General features: G+C 42.9%; 1 protein-coding gene across 2 annotated transcripts in view; it reads right to left on the bottom strand.

The window, feature by feature from the left end:
- Positions 1 to 1,164: 1,164 nt before the first annotated feature.
- The window catches only part of ddhd1a (DDHD domain containing 1a), a 36,448-nt gene continuing 18,571 nt past the window's right edge, over positions 1,165 to 19,041 (bottom strand). For both annotated transcript variants that reach the window (XM_021574114.3, XM_021574113.3), the window contains 10 exons: positions 17,991 to 18,138; positions 11,766 to 11,875; positions 11,139 to 11,245; positions 8,115 to 8,377; positions 7,862 to 7,937; positions 7,581 to 7,730; positions 7,219 to 7,283; positions 6,941 to 7,113; positions 6,189 to 6,398; positions 1,165 to 5,863 (listed from right to left, as the gene is read on the bottom strand). In XM_021574114.3, coding sequence (XP_021429789.3) covers positions 5,682 to 5,863; positions 6,189 to 6,398; positions 6,941 to 7,113; positions 7,219 to 7,283; positions 7,581 to 7,730; positions 7,862 to 7,937; positions 8,115 to 8,377; positions 11,139 to 11,245; positions 11,766 to 11,875; positions 17,991 to 18,138 — 1,484 coding nt within the window. In that variant the 3' untranslated portion in view covers positions 1,165 to 5,681. The remainder of the gene's footprint in view (positions 5,864 to 6,188; positions 6,399 to 6,940; positions 7,114 to 7,218; positions 7,284 to 7,580; positions 7,731 to 7,861; positions 7,938 to 8,114; positions 8,378 to 11,138; positions 11,246 to 11,765; positions 11,876 to 17,990; positions 18,139 to 19,041) is intronic.

The following is a 19,041-nucleotide window of genomic DNA, read 5'->3' on the forward strand; positions in this document are numbered from 1 at the left end:
TTAAAGTCATTAAGCTGCCATATTAGTTGATTTAGACAGGAAGACATAACCAAATACAAATATAGAAAAAAAGTTACATTTTTCAAAAATGCCATGCCCAAATGCCAAAGCAATTCAGGAACGACCCGTCACGAAAATAATCTCAATCAAATCCAGACAGTCAATTACTGATGTGGAACTTGTACTGTATCCTCTAATGAAGTTCACAACAGTGTCTGTAATCAAGTGGATATGGCAGTGTCCAATGGAAATGTGTAACTTTGTACTTAAATGACACAATCCTGGCAAACAGTCCTAGTAATGGACATAAGCATTCAGCTAGAAAGTATATTACAGCGTTATAGCATGGTGTACAGACAGTCTTAATATTCACTGCCAAAGTATTTGCATGTGATTTAACTAGGAGTTAGTACTGGACAAACTAAATGAAGGGTTGATCAAGTACATCACTCTATAAATCCTTTGTAATAGCTCAGATATACAGACCACCACAGGGCTGATCAGTAACTGACTCATGCTAATTCTTGCCTCATTGTTAGTGGAGAGAGGAAATGGACTTGGGAGAGGTCTCTGATGACCAGATGGTCAACGGGAGCCATTGATTTAGAGGAACTCATGGGGAGGATTGCCATCTTGTGGCCAAACCTAGAACCAACGGTATTGCCAGGTTTTTTTGCCATAGGTATTGCAGTCCAGTGTTTGTTGCATTCACTTAACTTTTAACTAATCCCAACTCTGCTTTACAGATATTGTTTAAGTGCACTTGGATTCAACTACTGTACCAATCTAGATACATAAAAAGTGTTACCCAATATCTTCAATCACACAAAGCTCTATTCATAAACTATCAATCAGCTATTGTGGTGTGGTTGGAAAGTCTGTGCAGTGCAGAGGAAAGAATTTGATCTAAGGTTCAAAGAAAACAAATAGCAGTATAGTGCTCCAACAGAACCTGGAAACTAGCGAATCGTTCCTGCTTAATATTTTGACAATATCTTCCTCCCTCAGCCTCGTCCCAGACCCCCCTCCCACACATTTTAGCACTTCTCATTCAGCCAGACAAGACAGTCCAGAGGTCAGTACAGACCTTCCTCTCAGATATCATCATCATCATTGGGACATGACAGAACAACTTTAAAAAGAAGCAGATGGGAGAGTACAGAATAAAATAAGAAAAATGTTTTAATAAAATAAAATGTTTTGGATGGCAGTTTGATTACAGGCATGGTGGGTTATTGAACAGCTCTAGGGAGTCACTTTTCCAGCAGAAAGTTAAAGTAACAGTCTTACTGAAAAAGGTTGAGTTCATACAGTCGACTCAAGACAATGCAGACATTCCAAGATGGTACTTCTCATTCTGTGGACATAATCTGAAAGGCGAGAGCTCTGGGGCATATCATTAGGTGGAAATTGTTTTGTAATAGGAAAACAAGGCGGTACTATCAGAACTTATCTAATAAGAACACTGACGTCTATATTTCATCCCAAACATACTGTATTCTCTACAGTGTGCCCTACTGAACACAACCGGTTTGACAGATGATCCCTTAGGGTTCAAAGGTGAACCAAAGCTCTCAAACTGTGGGCGACTGTGATAGACCAGCTAGCTACTGTACTTTGACTTCCCTGTGGCTTCACTAAATGCTCAGAGCTGAGATGGTCAGACAATATAACAGACATATCCCTGAGGTTTGTGAAACCTCCCTGACAAGAGAGTCCCATGACCATTATCAAAACAGAACAAAAAACAGAATGTGCACATCAAACTATTTAAACTAATTTCTTCAGCCAATATATTTCCGAACACAGTTGACATTCGGTGCTTGCCTGTATTTGAATAAGGTTCACCTTGTGATAGCTGGCCTGATGTATCGGAACTTTAACCAACCACAATTATGATAGCCCCCTCCAACCATCATTCTAAACCCCATACCCAGCAGGTATCATTTTAGCATGCAGAGACATCAGTTAAACTGTCCTTGACCAGTATACTTAAAACAACATGTGTTCAAACCCTTCATAAGAGAGAATTAGTTGCATGACTGCCCAATATGGAAACAACTTGATTTAAATGGCAGAAAAGAGGCATAGTCTTTCACCTCCGTCAGACATTTAACAGAAACACACAAAAGCAATAAGACCCATGTCTAAAGCGCTCGTGACATTTATAGCCATTGAGAATGTGTATCCACCATCAACATTCATTCTGAACAACTCCAAGTCATTTTCCCTTACTGCCCATGACATCAAGAGTTATCTGGTCCTCTTCAAGGCAGCCTGGTCTGAGTCCACTTGATTTGAGTCACAAAATAGGCCCCACTAACATGCACGCCACTCTTCTGCAATGATCCCAAATGAGCACATTCAAAATAAAAACTAAAATAAATCCATTGTGTGGATTACTAGACCCCAGCCCTTAGCAAGAGTGTGTGCTATACATATTATTAGACAATTAATTAGACTGTTATTCAGATAACAAAGCATAGGACATACAGGGAACGCTACAATGACAATGTGCAGTGAGCAGCACACACAAACACACAAGTTAATTTGAGGTTAGTTCCATTTCATCATCCCGCATCTTATTGCAAAAAACAGTTTATTTAAAAACATGCCTTGTGTTTTTTTTTAGATAATGAGCAGCCAGTGCCAGACCATTTGAATGCAGCTTTAGGATTTCAAACATCTGTTGGCAACACTGCAATAACCCAGATGAGACATTTACATTTAAAATGACCAGATGGGATGCAAAGTGATTCAGGCATCATGTTTCTCTTTCTGAGCCATAAACAAATGTACTGAGCTTGTTTAGCTTTGCATATTGTTCTTGGAAAAAGTGACTAAAGCTGAATAACTAACCTGAAGCCCTTTCGTAGAGGGAAAACGCCCTTGTATTTCAACATGCTCTGTTCATACTGGCTTAGCCATTAAGAGTAAAGCACGCATAAAATAACAGTAATATTTGGCCACCTGCTGAATTCCCTGTTCCCTTAAAGGCCCAGTGCAGTCAAAAACTTAATTTCCCTGTGTTTTATATACATTTCCACACTATGAGGTAGAACATTTTCAAAACGATGATAATGCCCTTTTAGTGTAAGAGTCTGCCTGTTTTGGTTGGATTGAGTTCTGGCTTACCTGGTGACATCACCAGGCCGTAAATTAGTTAATAGTCCAATAAAAAAGAGAGTTCCAAACTTCTCTGCCAATAAGAGATAGTTTTCAGTTTCCCCTCCCCACTAAAACCACTCAGACAGTCCTTGACAAATTCTTGTTGAGAAATTGCTCTTTTTAATTAACCAAGTACTTCATTTTTACCCCAAAATGATTTGATATTGATAAAACAGCAGCATTGGACCTTTAAGGGATCTATGTTAACACTACTATATATTTGAAAATGATAATTAAAAATAAATTGGATAAAAAATATATACATCCTCTTTCCATTTTATTGATCAGGGAATCAATGTAAATATTTTACTGCCTGAAGGTCACTTCCTGTTAATAACCTTTAAGGTTTCTTAGGAGAGTTTCTACTGGCTCAAACCTGTGAGTGACAGCTCCTCCTTCCAACCACAAAATTAACTTGGCAAGTCAGTCCAGAACAAATTCTTATTTACAATGACAGCCTACACCGGCCGAACCCGGACGACCCTGGGCCAATTGTGTGCCGCCCTATGGAACTCCTAATCACGGCCGGTTGTGATACAGCCTGGATTAAGCATTGACATGATCTCTCTTTGACACTTGAATTGTATACATTAGGAGCAAATTAGACTTCAGACTATCCATCTGAACAGAACTGACTTCACCTGTGTTTTGGTTAGAATGAAAAGTTGCTCTGTAACATAAAATGGAGGGTACATTTCAGAGCTCCATACAGGGACCTAACATTGCTTCTCGGTGACTAAAAGAGAAACTAAATTACATTTAATGACAATAATGTAAGTTACTAGTCAAGGCTGGCTACAGGCAAAATGACACTCACCAAGCTTGACTTTAACATGGACGGATGTCTGTGTCACTTGAATGTCCTGCTGACATTGTATGAACGTCATCTGAAAATCAAGTGAAAGTCAAGCCAGTGCCACTCACTCCCTGGAGCCAAAGATGAGACCTTCAAATGTACCTCAAAGAAAACAGTTTGCCACACAGCACCATTCAGTTACTAAAACCAAAGACATAAGGTAATGCTTGAAGTCGGAAGTTAACATACACTTAGGTTGGAGTCATTAAAACTTGTTTTCAACCACTCCACAAATGTCTTGTTAACAAACTATAGTTTTGGTAAGTCGGTTAGGACATCTACTTTGTGCATGACACAAGTCATTTTTCCAACAATTGTTTACAGGCAGGTTATTTAACTTTTAATTCACTGTATCACAATTCCAGTGGGTCAGAAGTTTACATACACTAAGTTGACTGTGCCTTTAAAAAGCTTGGAAAATTGCAGAAAATTATGTCATGGCTTTAGAAGCTTCTGATAGGCTAATTGACATCATTTCAGTCAATTGGAGGTGTACCTGTGGATTTCAAGGCCTACCTTCAAACACATTCTTAAAATAAAGTGGTGATCCTAACTCACCTAAGACAGGGAATTGTTACTAGGATTAAATGTCAGAAATTGCGAAAACTGAGTTTAAATGTATTTGGCTACGGTGTATGTAAACTTCCGACTTAAACTGTACGTCATCTAATAACTTTGTTGTATAAAAAATAAAAAATTAAAGGCTTTTTGCAGAGCTTTGTGCGAGGCTCATGCTCACTACTGTCAATTGATACTTCTTCGTAAAAGTCACTCGATGGTCAAATGGTAATGAAAAGGAGGAACACTAACTCGAAGTACAGCGAACGAGTTCGTCTCACACTTTTTTTTTACATTTCCAAAACAAATAAAGAAAAAACAAACTGTAGTATTATTTTCTTAGTGAAATATATTAACATTCTATTATAGAAATAACATTTAGACCCCTTTGAAAGTTGCATTGAGTTCACTCAGACAGTAACATACGTTTTGAGACAAAGTTACACAACTTTCATTTCCTTCATAAGTCTTTCCATTATTTGAGGGTCCCAGTATCCAGCCGGGTTCTTGTCGATGGAAACGTAACTCAGGGTCAGAAGATACAGACCAGTGTGGATGACGGAGGTTACCGAGAGGTCCAGGCTGGCTTGTGCATCCCACAGCTCCATAAAGAGTCTGTGGAGGAGAGTAGAGCTTTGGGTTGGGCTGAACTATGGCTGAACCATGCCTGCTACACATGGGGGGGGGTTCGAGATGGTGGGGGGAGTTCGAGACTGGTACATCCGAGAGGGCAGCAGTTTCAGACAGAGACTGTGATCTTAAGAGGAAGAGGAGACGCCTTTGGGAGCGTGCAATGAAATCTCTGACATACTCGTTGGCGGCTGGAAGGATAGATGGAGGACTCTACTATCCCCCATGCTTCACAGAGCATGCATTGGGACTGGTCATCACAGTGACAGGCAGGCTGCCCCCCCTTAGGGGGCCATAATCCAATGTGTCACCCTTGGGTGAATGTGTATCCATCCTAAACAGTACGAAAGGAGGTCTGTGTGTTAGTAGAAGTGTGTCAGTATAAAACTAGTTAGAGAGAATGGAGTAACAAAGGGTGATAAAGATGCTATGTGTGAGTGTGGACATGGTGAAGTCGCTCTCTGTGTGTTTACTCTGGGTCAGGACTGTCTGTGGGTGGCGGCACGTTGGCCTGCTTGTATATGAACGTCAGTAGGAAGAGCGCAATATCGTGTGAGACCCAATAGGCTGTATGAGAGGTTACCGCTGACCAATAGCGGCTCTCCACAAGGCCCTCACGGAGTTCAAAGTCGATGCGGCGCTCCATTTCCACTGTAGAACAAAGAGACTCACTGTGAGAATACATTTTAGACTAACTACTGTATACCGCATAGGCCTACCTGTCATAGGCCTACCTGCTACACATTCAAAAGGGTACTTAAAAGTTAACATGGACAGTGGCTTGCAACTGTCAAGCACTCTTATTGATGTGAATTAGCATGATGTATTCCTTCTCCACAATTTTTTAAATAAAACAAATAACTTATAGGGGGGTTGAAAGGGCACTTGATATTACATGGATCACGATACAATTATTCCTGAATCCGTCATTTTTTCCCCACTCAAAACAATTGTACACAAATGTAGTTGAACTAACCTGAGGGGTCTATGACTGTGGAGGGGGACTGGGACAAGGTGGACGACAGGCCGTAATCTGATTGGCTATCGACGGTCCTCTTCGGCTCCTCCCCCTCTGGGGTCCCTGCCTCGATGGCACAGGACACTCCGGAGGGCGCAGACCGAGAGAACCGAGAGAACAGGATCCCTCCTATTCCCTTCCCTATACTGTTACCAATACTGGCCGCTCCTAGACAGACAAGAGAGAGGGGGCGGAGAGAAAACAGCAAAGGCTTAATTTTAGACAGGGTGCAACAAAGGTGAGTGAAGTAGACCCAGTACTACAGCTCTAGTCTTTACATGCTCTCTCCACAAGATGGCAGTGTTACCAGTGTCATCTCCAATGATCAGTCAGGTGGGTCTGTGATGGAAATATTGTAGAGGGAGTCCAATAATAGATGTCAACTCCATCACAACAGGCTGGGAACATGCTGAAGCACATTTAAATGGAACCACCTGCTTTGTCTGCTCAGGACATGTTGTGCTGTCTACGAATACCTGCTGTACAAATGACTGGCTATAAAATCTATGGGAACCTGCTGAGTGAGGTAATCTTACAATGAAGTTGATTCTTTATGTTCTAGCTTTGTTTGAATCTGTGTCATGTGTGCAGGTAATGAAGGCACTCCTATTCAAGCGTTTAAGGTCATTATAATGTGCATGCAACATACATGGTTATTTGATGCAACAAAGTTCTATACAGAGAATCAACCAGATGACTGACAGATGTACCTAGTATGCTGGCCTTGCCCATGCTGGCAATAGACTCTCCATAGTATTTCCTGGCCAGGACAGGGGAGGTGGTGGGGCTGGGGATGCTCTCTGTGTCCGACGTCGGGTCCTTCTGCGGGTTAATGAAGGTGGGACGGATCTCATCGTACGGCGTGGGGTCTATAGCACTACACCTAGGACAAGAAAAACATGTCACTGTCCATAAAGTAAGTACTAGTTTCATAAGTTCATATGTAACAAGATAATTAATTAAATGAATGAACTTTGTGAACTCTTACCAGTGTATCTGTGCAGGTGCAATGTTGCTGTAATGTTTAAGGATGAGGGGCTCCAGTCTGTAGGCCTGCAGGAGGGACAAACCATTCACAGTCAGTCTAGCACCCAGTCTATCCTCTGGTCAGGAAAAATCCCTCTGTATAATCATCCATAAGATGATCAAGGCTCAGAGCTGAGGGTTAGGACAGGGCTATTCAAATTTGGGCTTCAATGCTGGTTTTACATTTTTTCCACTCTAATCAGGGACTGATTTATAATGCAATCAACTACCCGGTAGAAACAACTACCTGGTGTTTCAGCCCTCCAAGTCCAATAGAATAGCCCTGGTGAAGGGCATCGCGGTGTGTGTGTGTGTGTCTCTCACCACTGGGTCCGTGGGGTGGAAGATGTTGAATAGCCTCTGGCAGATGGAGCGAGGCAGAATGTGGTCCTGTTCTCCACTGTTCCCTGGTCTAATCCCTCTCAGGGCCAGAAAGACTGCCAGGGGAGAGCCCATACAGAAGAAGTTCTCCACCTGGGGAGGAGGAAGAAACAGACACCATATCCTTCCTTCACATCTTTGCTAGTCATCTTGTTACTTTCTTACATTAACACCTTGGGTTCTGTGTCCTGGGTGATTGCTTTTGAGCAGTTAGCAGAGTGTACCTTAAATTTAAGAGCAGGGAGTGCTAGCGGTTTGGAGGCCTCCAGGCCTTGAAGCTGATCCTCCAGCTCTCGTAACCTGAGGAGGAGAGGGGGAGTTTGAGTAATACTGTTCCTGTAGTATTCAGACCATTAACAAAACACTCATACCACACGCCTTCCTACACACCCCCCAAGCTGTCTCTAGACACAGTCGAGATTGTCACAGTTTAGAGGACTGACAGACACCCATCCCATGACCCACCACCCTGCCTACCTGTTCCTGGTGAGCTGCAGCTGCTCCAGCAGGCATCTCTCCTCATAGGAGACCCATCTCAGGTCCAGCTCCTCCTCCAGATCCTGATGCTCCTGCAGACAGAACTTCACCGGGTCCCAGCCTGTCATGATGTCAAAGGTGATCACGCAGCCCAGGGAGTGAGACACGATGGACACCTTGCCCCCCTTCTCCTCAAACTCTGGGTTCCTGGAGCAGAACAGGGTGTAGAGGCGGTTCAGCTCTGACGTCAGGCCCTTGGTGATCTGGAAATCAAAAGAAGGTAAGGGGAGGGTCAATTCAAATCTAATTTTATTTGTCACATGCACCAAATACAACCTTACCATGTAATACTTACTTATAAGCCCTTAACCAACAACGCAGTTTAAGAAATAGAAAATATTTACAAAATATTCTAAATCAAATGAAAAAGTAACAATACATTTACATAAGAATAACGAGTCTATATACAGGGAGTGCAGGTTAGCCGTGGTAATTTTTAAAGTGACTTTGCATAGATAATAAACAGTGAGTAACAGCAGTGTAAAAACAAAAAACAAAAAGGGGGGGGGGTCAATGTAAATAGTCCAGGTAGGCATTTGATTCATTGTTCAGCAGTCTTATGGCTTGGGGGGGTAGAAGCTGTTAAGGAGCCTTTTGGTCCTAGACTTGGCACTCCGGTACCATTTGCTGTGCGTTAGCAGAGAGAGCAGTCTATGACTTGGGTGGCTGGAGTCTTTGACAATTTTTTGGGCCTTCCGCTGACACCGCCTAGTATATAGGTCCTGGATGACAGGAAGCTTGGTCCCAGGGATGTACTGGGATGTACTGGGCCGTCGCAGTACCCTCTGTAGCGCCTTGTGGTCAGATGCCGAGCAGTTGTCATACCAGGCGGTGATGCAACTGGTCAGGATGCTCTTGATGGTACAGCTGTAGAACTTTTCAGTCTCATGGGGGGGAAAAGGTGTTGTCATGCCCCCTTCACATCTCTCTTGGTGTGTTTGGACCATGATAGTTTGTTGGTGATGTGGACACCAAGGAACTTGAAACTCACGACCCGCTCCACTTCAGGCCCGTTGATGTTAATGGGGGCGTGCTCGGTCCTCCTTTTCCTATAGTCCGCAATCAGCACCTTTGTCTTGCTCACACTGAGGGAGAGGTTGTTGTCCTGGCACCACACTGCCAGGTCTCTGACCTCCACCCTATAGGCCGTCTCATCTTTTTTGGTGATCAGGCCTTCCACTTAATGTTGTCAGCAAACTTAATGATGGTGTTAGAGTCGTGCTTGGCCACGCAGTTGTGGGTAAACAGGGAGTACAGGAGGGGACTAAGCAAGCACCCGAGGGGCCCCCATGTTGAGGATCAGTGTGGCAGATGTGTTTTTGCCCACCCTTACCACCTGGGGGTGGTCCGTCAGGAAGTCCAGGATCCAGTTGCAGAGGGAAGTGTTCAGTCCCATGGTCCTTAGCTTAATGATAATCTTTGTAGGCACTATGATGTTGAACGCTGAGCTGTAGTCAATGAACAGCATTCACACGTAGGTGAAGTGGGAAGTGTCCAAGTGGGAAAGGGCCGTGTGGAGCGCGATTGAAATTGCGTCATCTGTGTATCTGTTGAGGCAGAATTGGTGTGTGGATCTGTTGAGGCGGAATTATGTGAATTGGAGTGGGTCTAAGGTTTCTGGCGTGATGTGAGCCATGACCAACCTTTCAAAGCACTCCATGGTGCCGACATGAGTGCTACGGGGCGGTAATCATTTAGGCAGTTTAGGCGATGCGGTCTAAATATTGGATCACAGTATTTATATTTTAAAAAATGGACGGTATGATGGTTATTTAGTTTTTTAATAATAAAAGTTGTACATTTGCTTTATGAGTAGTGAGTGATCCTAGGGTGGCAACACATACATTCTAAGTGATTTTAATGGGTCTTTCTCCATTCTGATTGTTTTATACTGTACTGTTTAATTAAACTTCAACCCCCCCCCAAAGAAATCATCATTTTCATACATTTCTACATTTGAGATCATTTCCATACTGTCACGTTGGGCTGCACGACATGGGCAAGTAATCTGAGCCTTATTTTTAACCAAAAGTTGCAGATTGACTTGCGATTTAGAGCAAAACACTTGGGTTAATGGTTGGAATCAGGGAAAAATAATGTATATTCTAATTATAGTTGGAATATAATAGTGGGCACTTTTAATAGTGTTTGACATGACAACGAATGAAAATGCCAGGGAGGAGTTATTGTGACAGGAACTAATGTGTTGATAGGTGTTTCCTAGGGGAGCCTATAATCTTTGACAACATTGAATGTTTCCTCTTAGCTACTTCATGAAGCTAACATATATCTGCTTTGCGTTTACCTCGAATTTAGAAGACACTGTTGCACAAACAACATGCTGATTTAGGTCTACACCATCACTGGTATTATCAGGCTGTATTTCTAATTACGCTTGCTCTTACTCAGTACATTTATTAGCTAGCCAGCTAGCTAGTGCTTAGCATTAGCGGCTAACAATCAGCTGCGTATAAGATTTAGGAACAACTTGTTAAGAAAAGACAAACTAGCTTTTCGCAGATGGAAGAAACACAAGCTAATAGTGTCATTATAGAACGCTGGTGGGTTTATATTAAGAAGCAAAGTGAAAACAGCATTGTTGTCATCAACATTTTTGCATGTGCTGTATTGACCATGCAGACTGAATGTTGAAATTGTAATTGAAGATACTTGCAAGTTGTTCCGCGAATGTTTTGAGTACACGTCCAGGTAATCAATCTGGCCCCGCGGCTTTGTCAATGTTGACCTGTTTAAAAGTCTTGCTCACATCGGCTATGGAGAGCGTGATCACACAGTCGTCTGGAACAGCTGGTGCTCTCATGCATGTTTCAGTGTTGCTTGCCTCGAAGCGAGCATAAAAGGCATTTAGCTCATCTGGTAGGTTTGCGTCACTGGGCTGCTCGTCAAGTGAGATGAGGGATTAAACCCACTGTGTGTGTGTGTGTATGTGTGTTTCAGTCTCACCTCGTCCCTGTACAAGGGGCTGGTGTAGTACATGATGTCCATGGCACTGCTGTTGAGCAGATCTCTCAGTCCTCGCACCTTGTCTGGGGTGATGGAGTCCACTGTATCTGCAGGAAAACACACAATTCAACCATCAATACCATCTAGATATATTTAAGTATTTTTTATGGGAAAGCCTTTGTTCAGCCCCTCTATTTTTATTAATCTATTATATTCAGATCAATAAATCACCTATTAACTTGGCTAAAACAGTTAGTATCTACATCTATTCTATAACTTTACTATGTGCATCACAGACATATTAGGAAATTATAGGGAGTATGAGACCGGACAGGCAGAGGATAGTACATAGAAAAACAATTGTGTATGTTCCATCAGCGTGGGGACCTAAGATTGAAAACCTAACCCGTAACCCAAACCCAACTCCTCACCCTTAACCATAACCCCTAAACTTAAAATAGCCTCGTCCTCATGGGGATGTTAGAAATGTCCCCACAAGGGAGAATTTTCCTTGTTATACTATCCTTGTGGGAACTTTAGGACCACACGAGGATAGAACAAGACCACACATACAGAAATACACAACTCAGAACAGACACACAATACACACACAAGCATTAACCTTACCCCCATCCAGTGCCAGTTTGGAGCGCCACTCTACAGGCAGAAACTCCACGTGCTCCTCTGTGTGCTCAGAAAAGTGCTTCTCCTCCATCTTCCTTACTGCCTCCCTTAGCCTGGACACACACACACACACCTTAGTTGCCATGTGCACAAGGATTGTCTCTTGCTGTTCGATCTTAAAAAGGTATCATTCTATAGATCGCATATCTACGTTTTTCCTAATGCTCTGTGAAATGTTGAAAAATACACTAACAAACAAACAAACATACCAACATCCACACATTTTATTGTGAGCAAACATCCTCGGCAGCAGGTTGTTACCGGTACATCATTACTGCTGGGTGAATGGCTTTACAATATGGTCCATATACACTCCAAGTCAACCAGGGAATCCTTTGTGCATTGTGTTTGCTCTCCCTTTCACTTATGACTATGTATGTTTGAGAGGACTGACGTACCACTCATTGACACAGTCCATTCACTCACAATGGCTGCTAGCAGGCTACGTTAGCGTACTACGTTAGCTACACAAACAAAATTAGTGTGGCTGCTGTTGACATTGCAGGGGCGACCGGGGAGTGACTTCGGCCTAAAGGTGAACTGGTCTGTGACGCAACCTGGCGCTAATGCAGTCTATCATGAAGTCTGTCTGGTGGGCTTTTAGGCACTTGTATAGTGGGCTTTTATGTTTAGAGGCTAGGTATCATTGGCAAGCAGAATTTATCTTGAGCGGCTAACTGGTGAACGGGGTCGTAGTACTGCCTTTAATGGTCTTAACACAAACCCCTTCTGACACATGAAGAGGATCGTACCGAGTGGCTGTCCTTAATGCCCTCAGAACAAGCAGCCATTATTCCTAAATGGAGAGGAGAAGTATGGAAGGAGAGATGGGGGAAGAGAGAATTGGCTGAGAGAGAGATAGAAAGGAAGGGTGATGTCGAGTGAAAGCTTTTGAGTGTTGCTCGAGAGTGAGACACAGCCAAGCCTCCAGGGAGAGAGAAATGGAAGAGAGAGAGGGGGAGAGAGAAAGACAGCTGGCTAGACATAGCTGATCTTTCCTCTTGAGGCTTGAGAGAAAGCCAATAGTCTGATCCTAGCAGTGTAGGGAATGAGGCTTACAGTCGGGGCTGGCCTGACTTGGTCTACTTTTGCTACCTGCTAAGCGTCCCTAAGCCCCTGGCAGAGAGAGGGACAGCACCCTCTGTGCTACTGTAAAGGGCCGGCATTGGGCAGTTGTGTTATTCCAGAACCTTCTAGGCGCTATATATATAAAATATATATAAAATGAATGTTAAACACAATTATTGCACAGATTGAGTCAATGTAAATTGTACATTTTTACTCCTGAACTTTTTTAGGCTTGCCGTAACAAAGGATTTGGATACTTATTGACATTTCAGCTTTTAATTTTTTATGCATTTGTTAAATCATAATTCCACTTTGACGTTATGGGGTGTTGTATGTAAGCCAGTGAAAAAACATGTCTAAATTCCGGTTGTAACAAAACAATGTGGAGAAAGTCAAGCGGTGTATATTCTTTCTGAAGGCACTGTATATCTTGCCCGCTTTGAGTTTTGGCGCTTAATCTTTTTTGTGACTATTCGGCTTCAGCTAACCATCCTAAAATCTCATTAGAAAATTCGTTTTTTTTTTAAAATGTAGTAGTAACAGCTGAATCTAAAGTTCCATGCATAACACTCCAGTGATACAGGGGGCGCAGATCCGGGTGATTAGTGAGAATTACTCGGCGAGTGAATAATCCACCTTTACCATCCATCTTACTGGCAAACGTGCAATCACTGGAGAATAAACCGGATGAGCTCTGTTCGAGAATATCCTACCAACGGGACATTAAAAACTGTAATATCTTATGTTTCACTCAGTTGTGGCTAAACAAGGACATGGATAATATACAGTTGACTGGGTTTTCCGTGCATCGGCAAGACAGAACAGACACCTCTGGTAAGACGATGGGTGGTATACTGTGTCTATTTGTCAAAAACTGCTGGTGTGTGACCTCTAATATTAAGGAAGTCTTGAGGTTTTGCTCTCCTGATTTAGAGAGCACGCGTGCACACACACACGAGAGGAAAAAAAGAAACGTCCCTTTTTCAGGACCCTGTCTTTCAAAGAATTCACAAAAATCCAAATAACTTCACAGATCTTCATTGTAAAGAGTTTAAACACTGTTTCCCATGCGGGACAGGTACGGGATGGCAATAACTGCCTAAGTTACACCAGGAACGCACAATCCCTCCATCAGTCCACAATAGGCTGAGAGAGGCTGGACTGAGGGCTTGTAGGCCAGTTGTAAGGCAGGTCCTCACCAGACATCACCGGCAACAACGTCGCCTGTGGGCACAAACCCACCGTCGCTGGACCAGACAGGACTGGCAAAAAGTGCTCTTCACTGACAAGTTGCGGATGTCTCACCAGGGGTGATGGTCGGATCTTTTGCCTCCGTAACATCTCACAGCAAGAACTGGCAAATCTGGTGCAGTCCATGAGGAGGAGATGCACTGCAGTACTTAATGCAGCTGGTGGCCACCCCAGATACTGATCATTACTTTTGACCCCCCTTTGTTCAGGGACACATTATCCCATTTCTGTTAGTCACATGTCTGTGGAACTTGTTCAGTTTGTCTCAGTTGCTGAATATTGTTATGTTCATACAAATATTTACACATGTTAAGTTTGCTGAAAAGAAACGTAGTTGACAGTGAGAGGACGTTGACAGTGTGATATATAGTGTGAGATAACATTACATACATACATACATACATACATACATACATACATACATACATACATACATACATACATACATACATATATATATATATATATATACACACACACACACACACACATACACATACATACATACATATATATATTTTTTTTAACGTAGCTGTCTATTTTATCACCACAAACTGATGCAGGCAATAAGACAGCACTCAACAAGCTTTAAGGCCGAAAATTCTCACCCAGAAGCAGCGCTCCTAGTGGCCGGGGACTTAATGCAGGAAAACAAATCCGTTTTACCTAATTTTTGACATGTGCAACCAGAAAAAGAAAAAACAACTTTAGACCACATTTACTCCACACACAGAGAAGCTTACAAGCTCTCCATTTGGCAAATCTGACCATAATTCTGTCCTCCTGATTCCTGCTTACAAGAAAAAACTCAAGTAGGAAGTACCAGTGACTCGATCAATATGGAAGTGGTCCAATGATGTGGATGCAAAGCTACAGGACTGTTTTTCTGCCACAGACTGCAATATGTTCCGGGATTCATCCGATGGCATTGAGGCAGTATACCACATCGGTCACCGGCTTCATCAATAACTGCATTGACGATGTCATCCCCAGTGACCGTACGTACATATCCCAACTAGAAGCCATGGATTTACAGGCAACATCCACACTGAGCTAAAGGCTAGAGCTTCCGTGGCATGGCTTGCAAACTAATACGGATTACAAGCGGAAATACAGCCGCAAGAGCTAAATGCTTTTTATGCTCTCTTCAAGGCAAGCAACACTGAACAATGCATGAGAGCACTAGCTGTTCCGGACGACTGTGTGATCATGCTCTCCGTAGCCGATGTGATGAACACATTTAAACAGGTCAACATTCACAAGGCCGCAGGTCCAGACAGATTACCAAGAGGTGTACTCAGCGCATGGACCCATAATTATTTTGCCCAAGAACCCAAAGGTAACCTGCCCCGTAGCACTCACGTCTGTAGCAATGAAGTGATTTGAAAAGCTGGTCATGGCTCAAACACCATACCAACCCAACAGATGATGCAATCTATTACACTACATACTTCCCTTTCCCACCGACAAAATAAATACCTACGTGAGAATGCTGTTCTTAGACTACAGCTCAGTGTTCAACACCATCATGTGCTCAAAGCTCATCACTAAGCTAAGGACCCTGGGACAAAAAACCTCCCTCTGCAACTGGATCCTGGACCTCCCCCAGGTGGTAAGGGTAGGCAGGAACACATTCGACACACATCCTCAACACGGTGCCCCTCGGGTGCATGCTTAGTCCCCCCCTGTACTCCCTGTTCACGCATGACTGCGTGGCCAAGCACGACTCCAACACCATCATTAAGTTTGCTGACGACAACAGTGGTAGGTCTGATCACCGAAAATGATGAGACAGACTACAAGGAGGTCAGTGACCTGGCCGTGTGGTATCAGGACAACAACCTCTCCCTCAACATGAGCAAGACAAAATAGCTGACTACAGGAAAGGGGGGGCCAAGCACACCCCCATTCACATCAACAGGGCTGTAACGGAGCGGATAGAGAACTTCAAGTTCCATGGCGTCCACATCACTAACAAACTATCATGGTCCAAACACACCAAGACGGTTGTGAAAAACACCTATTCCCCCTCAGGAGACTGAAAAGATTTGGCATGGGTTCCCAGATCCTCAAAATGTTTGACAGCTGCACCATCTAGAGCATTCTGAGAGACAAATCTAGGTCCAAAAGGCTCCTTAACAGCTTCTACCCCCAATAAATAAGACTGCTAAACAGTTTATCAAATGGCAACCTGGACAATTTGCATTGACCCCCTTTTTTATGCTGCTTGCTGTTTATTAACTATGCATAGTCCCTTTAAACCTACCTACATGTACATATTTCCTCAACTAACCTATACCCGCACAGATTGACTTGGTACCGGTAACCCCTGTGTACAGCCCCGCTGTTATTATTGTATTGTATAACTTTTTGTATTTTTCGTAATTTTTTTGCTAATATTTTCTTACTTTCTTAAAATTCTGAATTGGTTAAGGTCTTGTAAGTAAGCATTTCATGCCTGTTGTATTCAGCACGTGACATACAAATCAGGGAGGTTTTACAATCCCTAGCAAATAAAAGCACTAATTGGTAGATCAAAAACAAAAAGCAGACAATGAATATCCCTTTGAGCATGGTGAAGTGAACACTTTGGATGGTGTATCAGGACACCCACTCACTTCAAATACACAGACATCCTTCCTAACTAAGTTGCCAGAGAGAAAGGAAACTGCTCAGGGACAACACCATGAGGCCAATGGTGACTTTAAAACAGTTAGAGTTTAATGGCTGTGGTAGGATTAAACTGAAGACGTAACAACATTGTAGTTACCCCACAATATTAACCTAAATCATAGTGCAAAGAAGGAAGCCTGTACAGAATAAAAGTATTCCAAAACAAGCACCCTATTTGCAATAAAGCACTAAAGTAAAACTGTTTTTAAAAAAAGCATTGTGTTTGAGGCAAATCCAACACAACAAAAGCATCACTGAGTACCACTCATATATTCAAGCCCATAAGGTTATGGGCCTGCTTGTCATCGGCAAGGACCAAGGAGTTTTTCAGGATAAACAGAATAGAGCTAAGCGCAGTAAAAATCCTAGAGGAAAACCTGGTTCAGTCTGCTTTCCAACAGACACTGGGAGACAAATTCACCTTTCAGCAGGACAATAACCCAAAACACAATTATTGTATTGTATAACTTTTTGAGAATGACATCAATGAGGGCAATCCAGTGTTTGAATTGGGCAGGAGCTCACCAGAGCGGAGTACGGCACCTCAAATGTTCTATTGCTTGAGCTCCTGTTACTCTTATAACATATTAGCTGAAAAGTATTGCGGAGCTCCTGCACCTAAATGTAAACAGTACCGGCACCAAAAATGAGTACAGGCACCTATTTCGGTCTAAGTCCAGCGCTGGGGCAATCGACCAAATTATGAACGAATAAGATCTAGGACAGGAACAGGACACATCCACGTTAAGACAGGTGTGCATTCTCAAACATACGTGTGTGTGAACATGTTCTCCAACAGACAAACACTTTGTGGTACATTCCATACCGATTCACATCTCCATGGAAACCCACATCAAGACGTGTGGGCTGAAGCTTCATGCCACCTGATCAGCAAACAGCAGTGCATGTAGCTACATCATCCCACAGTAGATCAAACTGTCCCAGCCTCTCCACAAACAGTAGAAAAATCAACATGGCTATGTCTCAAATGGCACACTATTCCATTTATAGTGCACTACATTTGACCAGGGTGAATAGGGCCATTTGGGATGCATACTATGTTACCTCAGAGCCATAGATATAGAGTTCAACACATGACCCTCCACGATGTTGGCAGCACCATGTCTTCCAGTAGAATAACTATAACATGCACACAGTGAATGAGAGAGCACTCACATGCCAGTGTTCTTGATGATGCGTCCTGTGTCCATCTTCTGTCCAATGCCGTGGACCACAAAGACAATGTGTGTGGTCTGGGGGGGCTTGTCCTCCAAGGAGGCCTCCTCCACATAGCCCCGGTGGAGCCGTGTACCACTGCTGGAGGCTACAGAGGGGACAGGGGATGGAGACAGGGTGAACAGGCAGTGGAGAGAGGGACAGTGTCAGGAAAATATCAACATACTGGGTGGCTGCACATTGCCCAACAAATGCCAACAATGTATCGCTCATCAGCGTTTGTTCACTTGTGTTCAACATTGGTAAAGTCTTGATTCATGATTAAGGCTTGATAGACTCAAACCGTGAAATTACATTTCACAGAGGTCACAATGAAATGACCACACAACATGCATACAGTTATGGTGATGAACATCCTAGGCCATCCTATATCTGAAAGTAGTAATAAGGTGACTGAGTTTACAGGGGCAGTAGGATACTGGAAGCCTCCCGCTGTGTCTGTGGCTCAGGCTGCATGCGTGGCTGGCTTCCTATGCTAACACTACTCTTCACCAGGGTTCTCAAACTATTTGGTGTCGGGACTCTCTTTTGTGATAGTAAATTCATCAGGGACCCCCTCATAATCAGAACACAACTAGAGATAAATTTTAAAAAATTGCATTACAAGGAGTTTTACTATGACGTCGGCAGTGCATGGCCGGACAAACCAAGTCTCGGCCCTGGGAACGAACAATTTAAAAGGCCCACATTTTGTCATGGGGCAGAGAGTTTTTGTTGTTGCAGCTTTAAAAGCTAATATCCTGCAATTCTACACATTTTGCCACAAGGCAGAGAGAAAACATTGCAGTTTTAAAGCTTAAAATTGTAGTGCATTTATGAAGAAAAAACTATAAATTTTTTGTCCATTAAAATCACATCAAATTGATCAGAAATAGTGTAGACATTAAATGTTGTAAATTACTATTGTAGCTGGAAATGGCTGATTTTTTTTATGTAATAGCTACAGAGGCCCATTACCAGCAACCATGCCGGTGTTCCAATGGCACGTTGT

Source organism: Oncorhynchus mykiss, chromosome 19 (assembly GCF_057628025.1).
Source record: "Oncorhynchus mykiss isolate SJ-2025 chromosome 19, ASM5762802v1, whole genome shotgun sequence".
NCBI classification, from domain to species: Eukaryota; Metazoa; Chordata; class Actinopteri; order Salmoniformes; family Salmonidae; genus Oncorhynchus; species Oncorhynchus mykiss.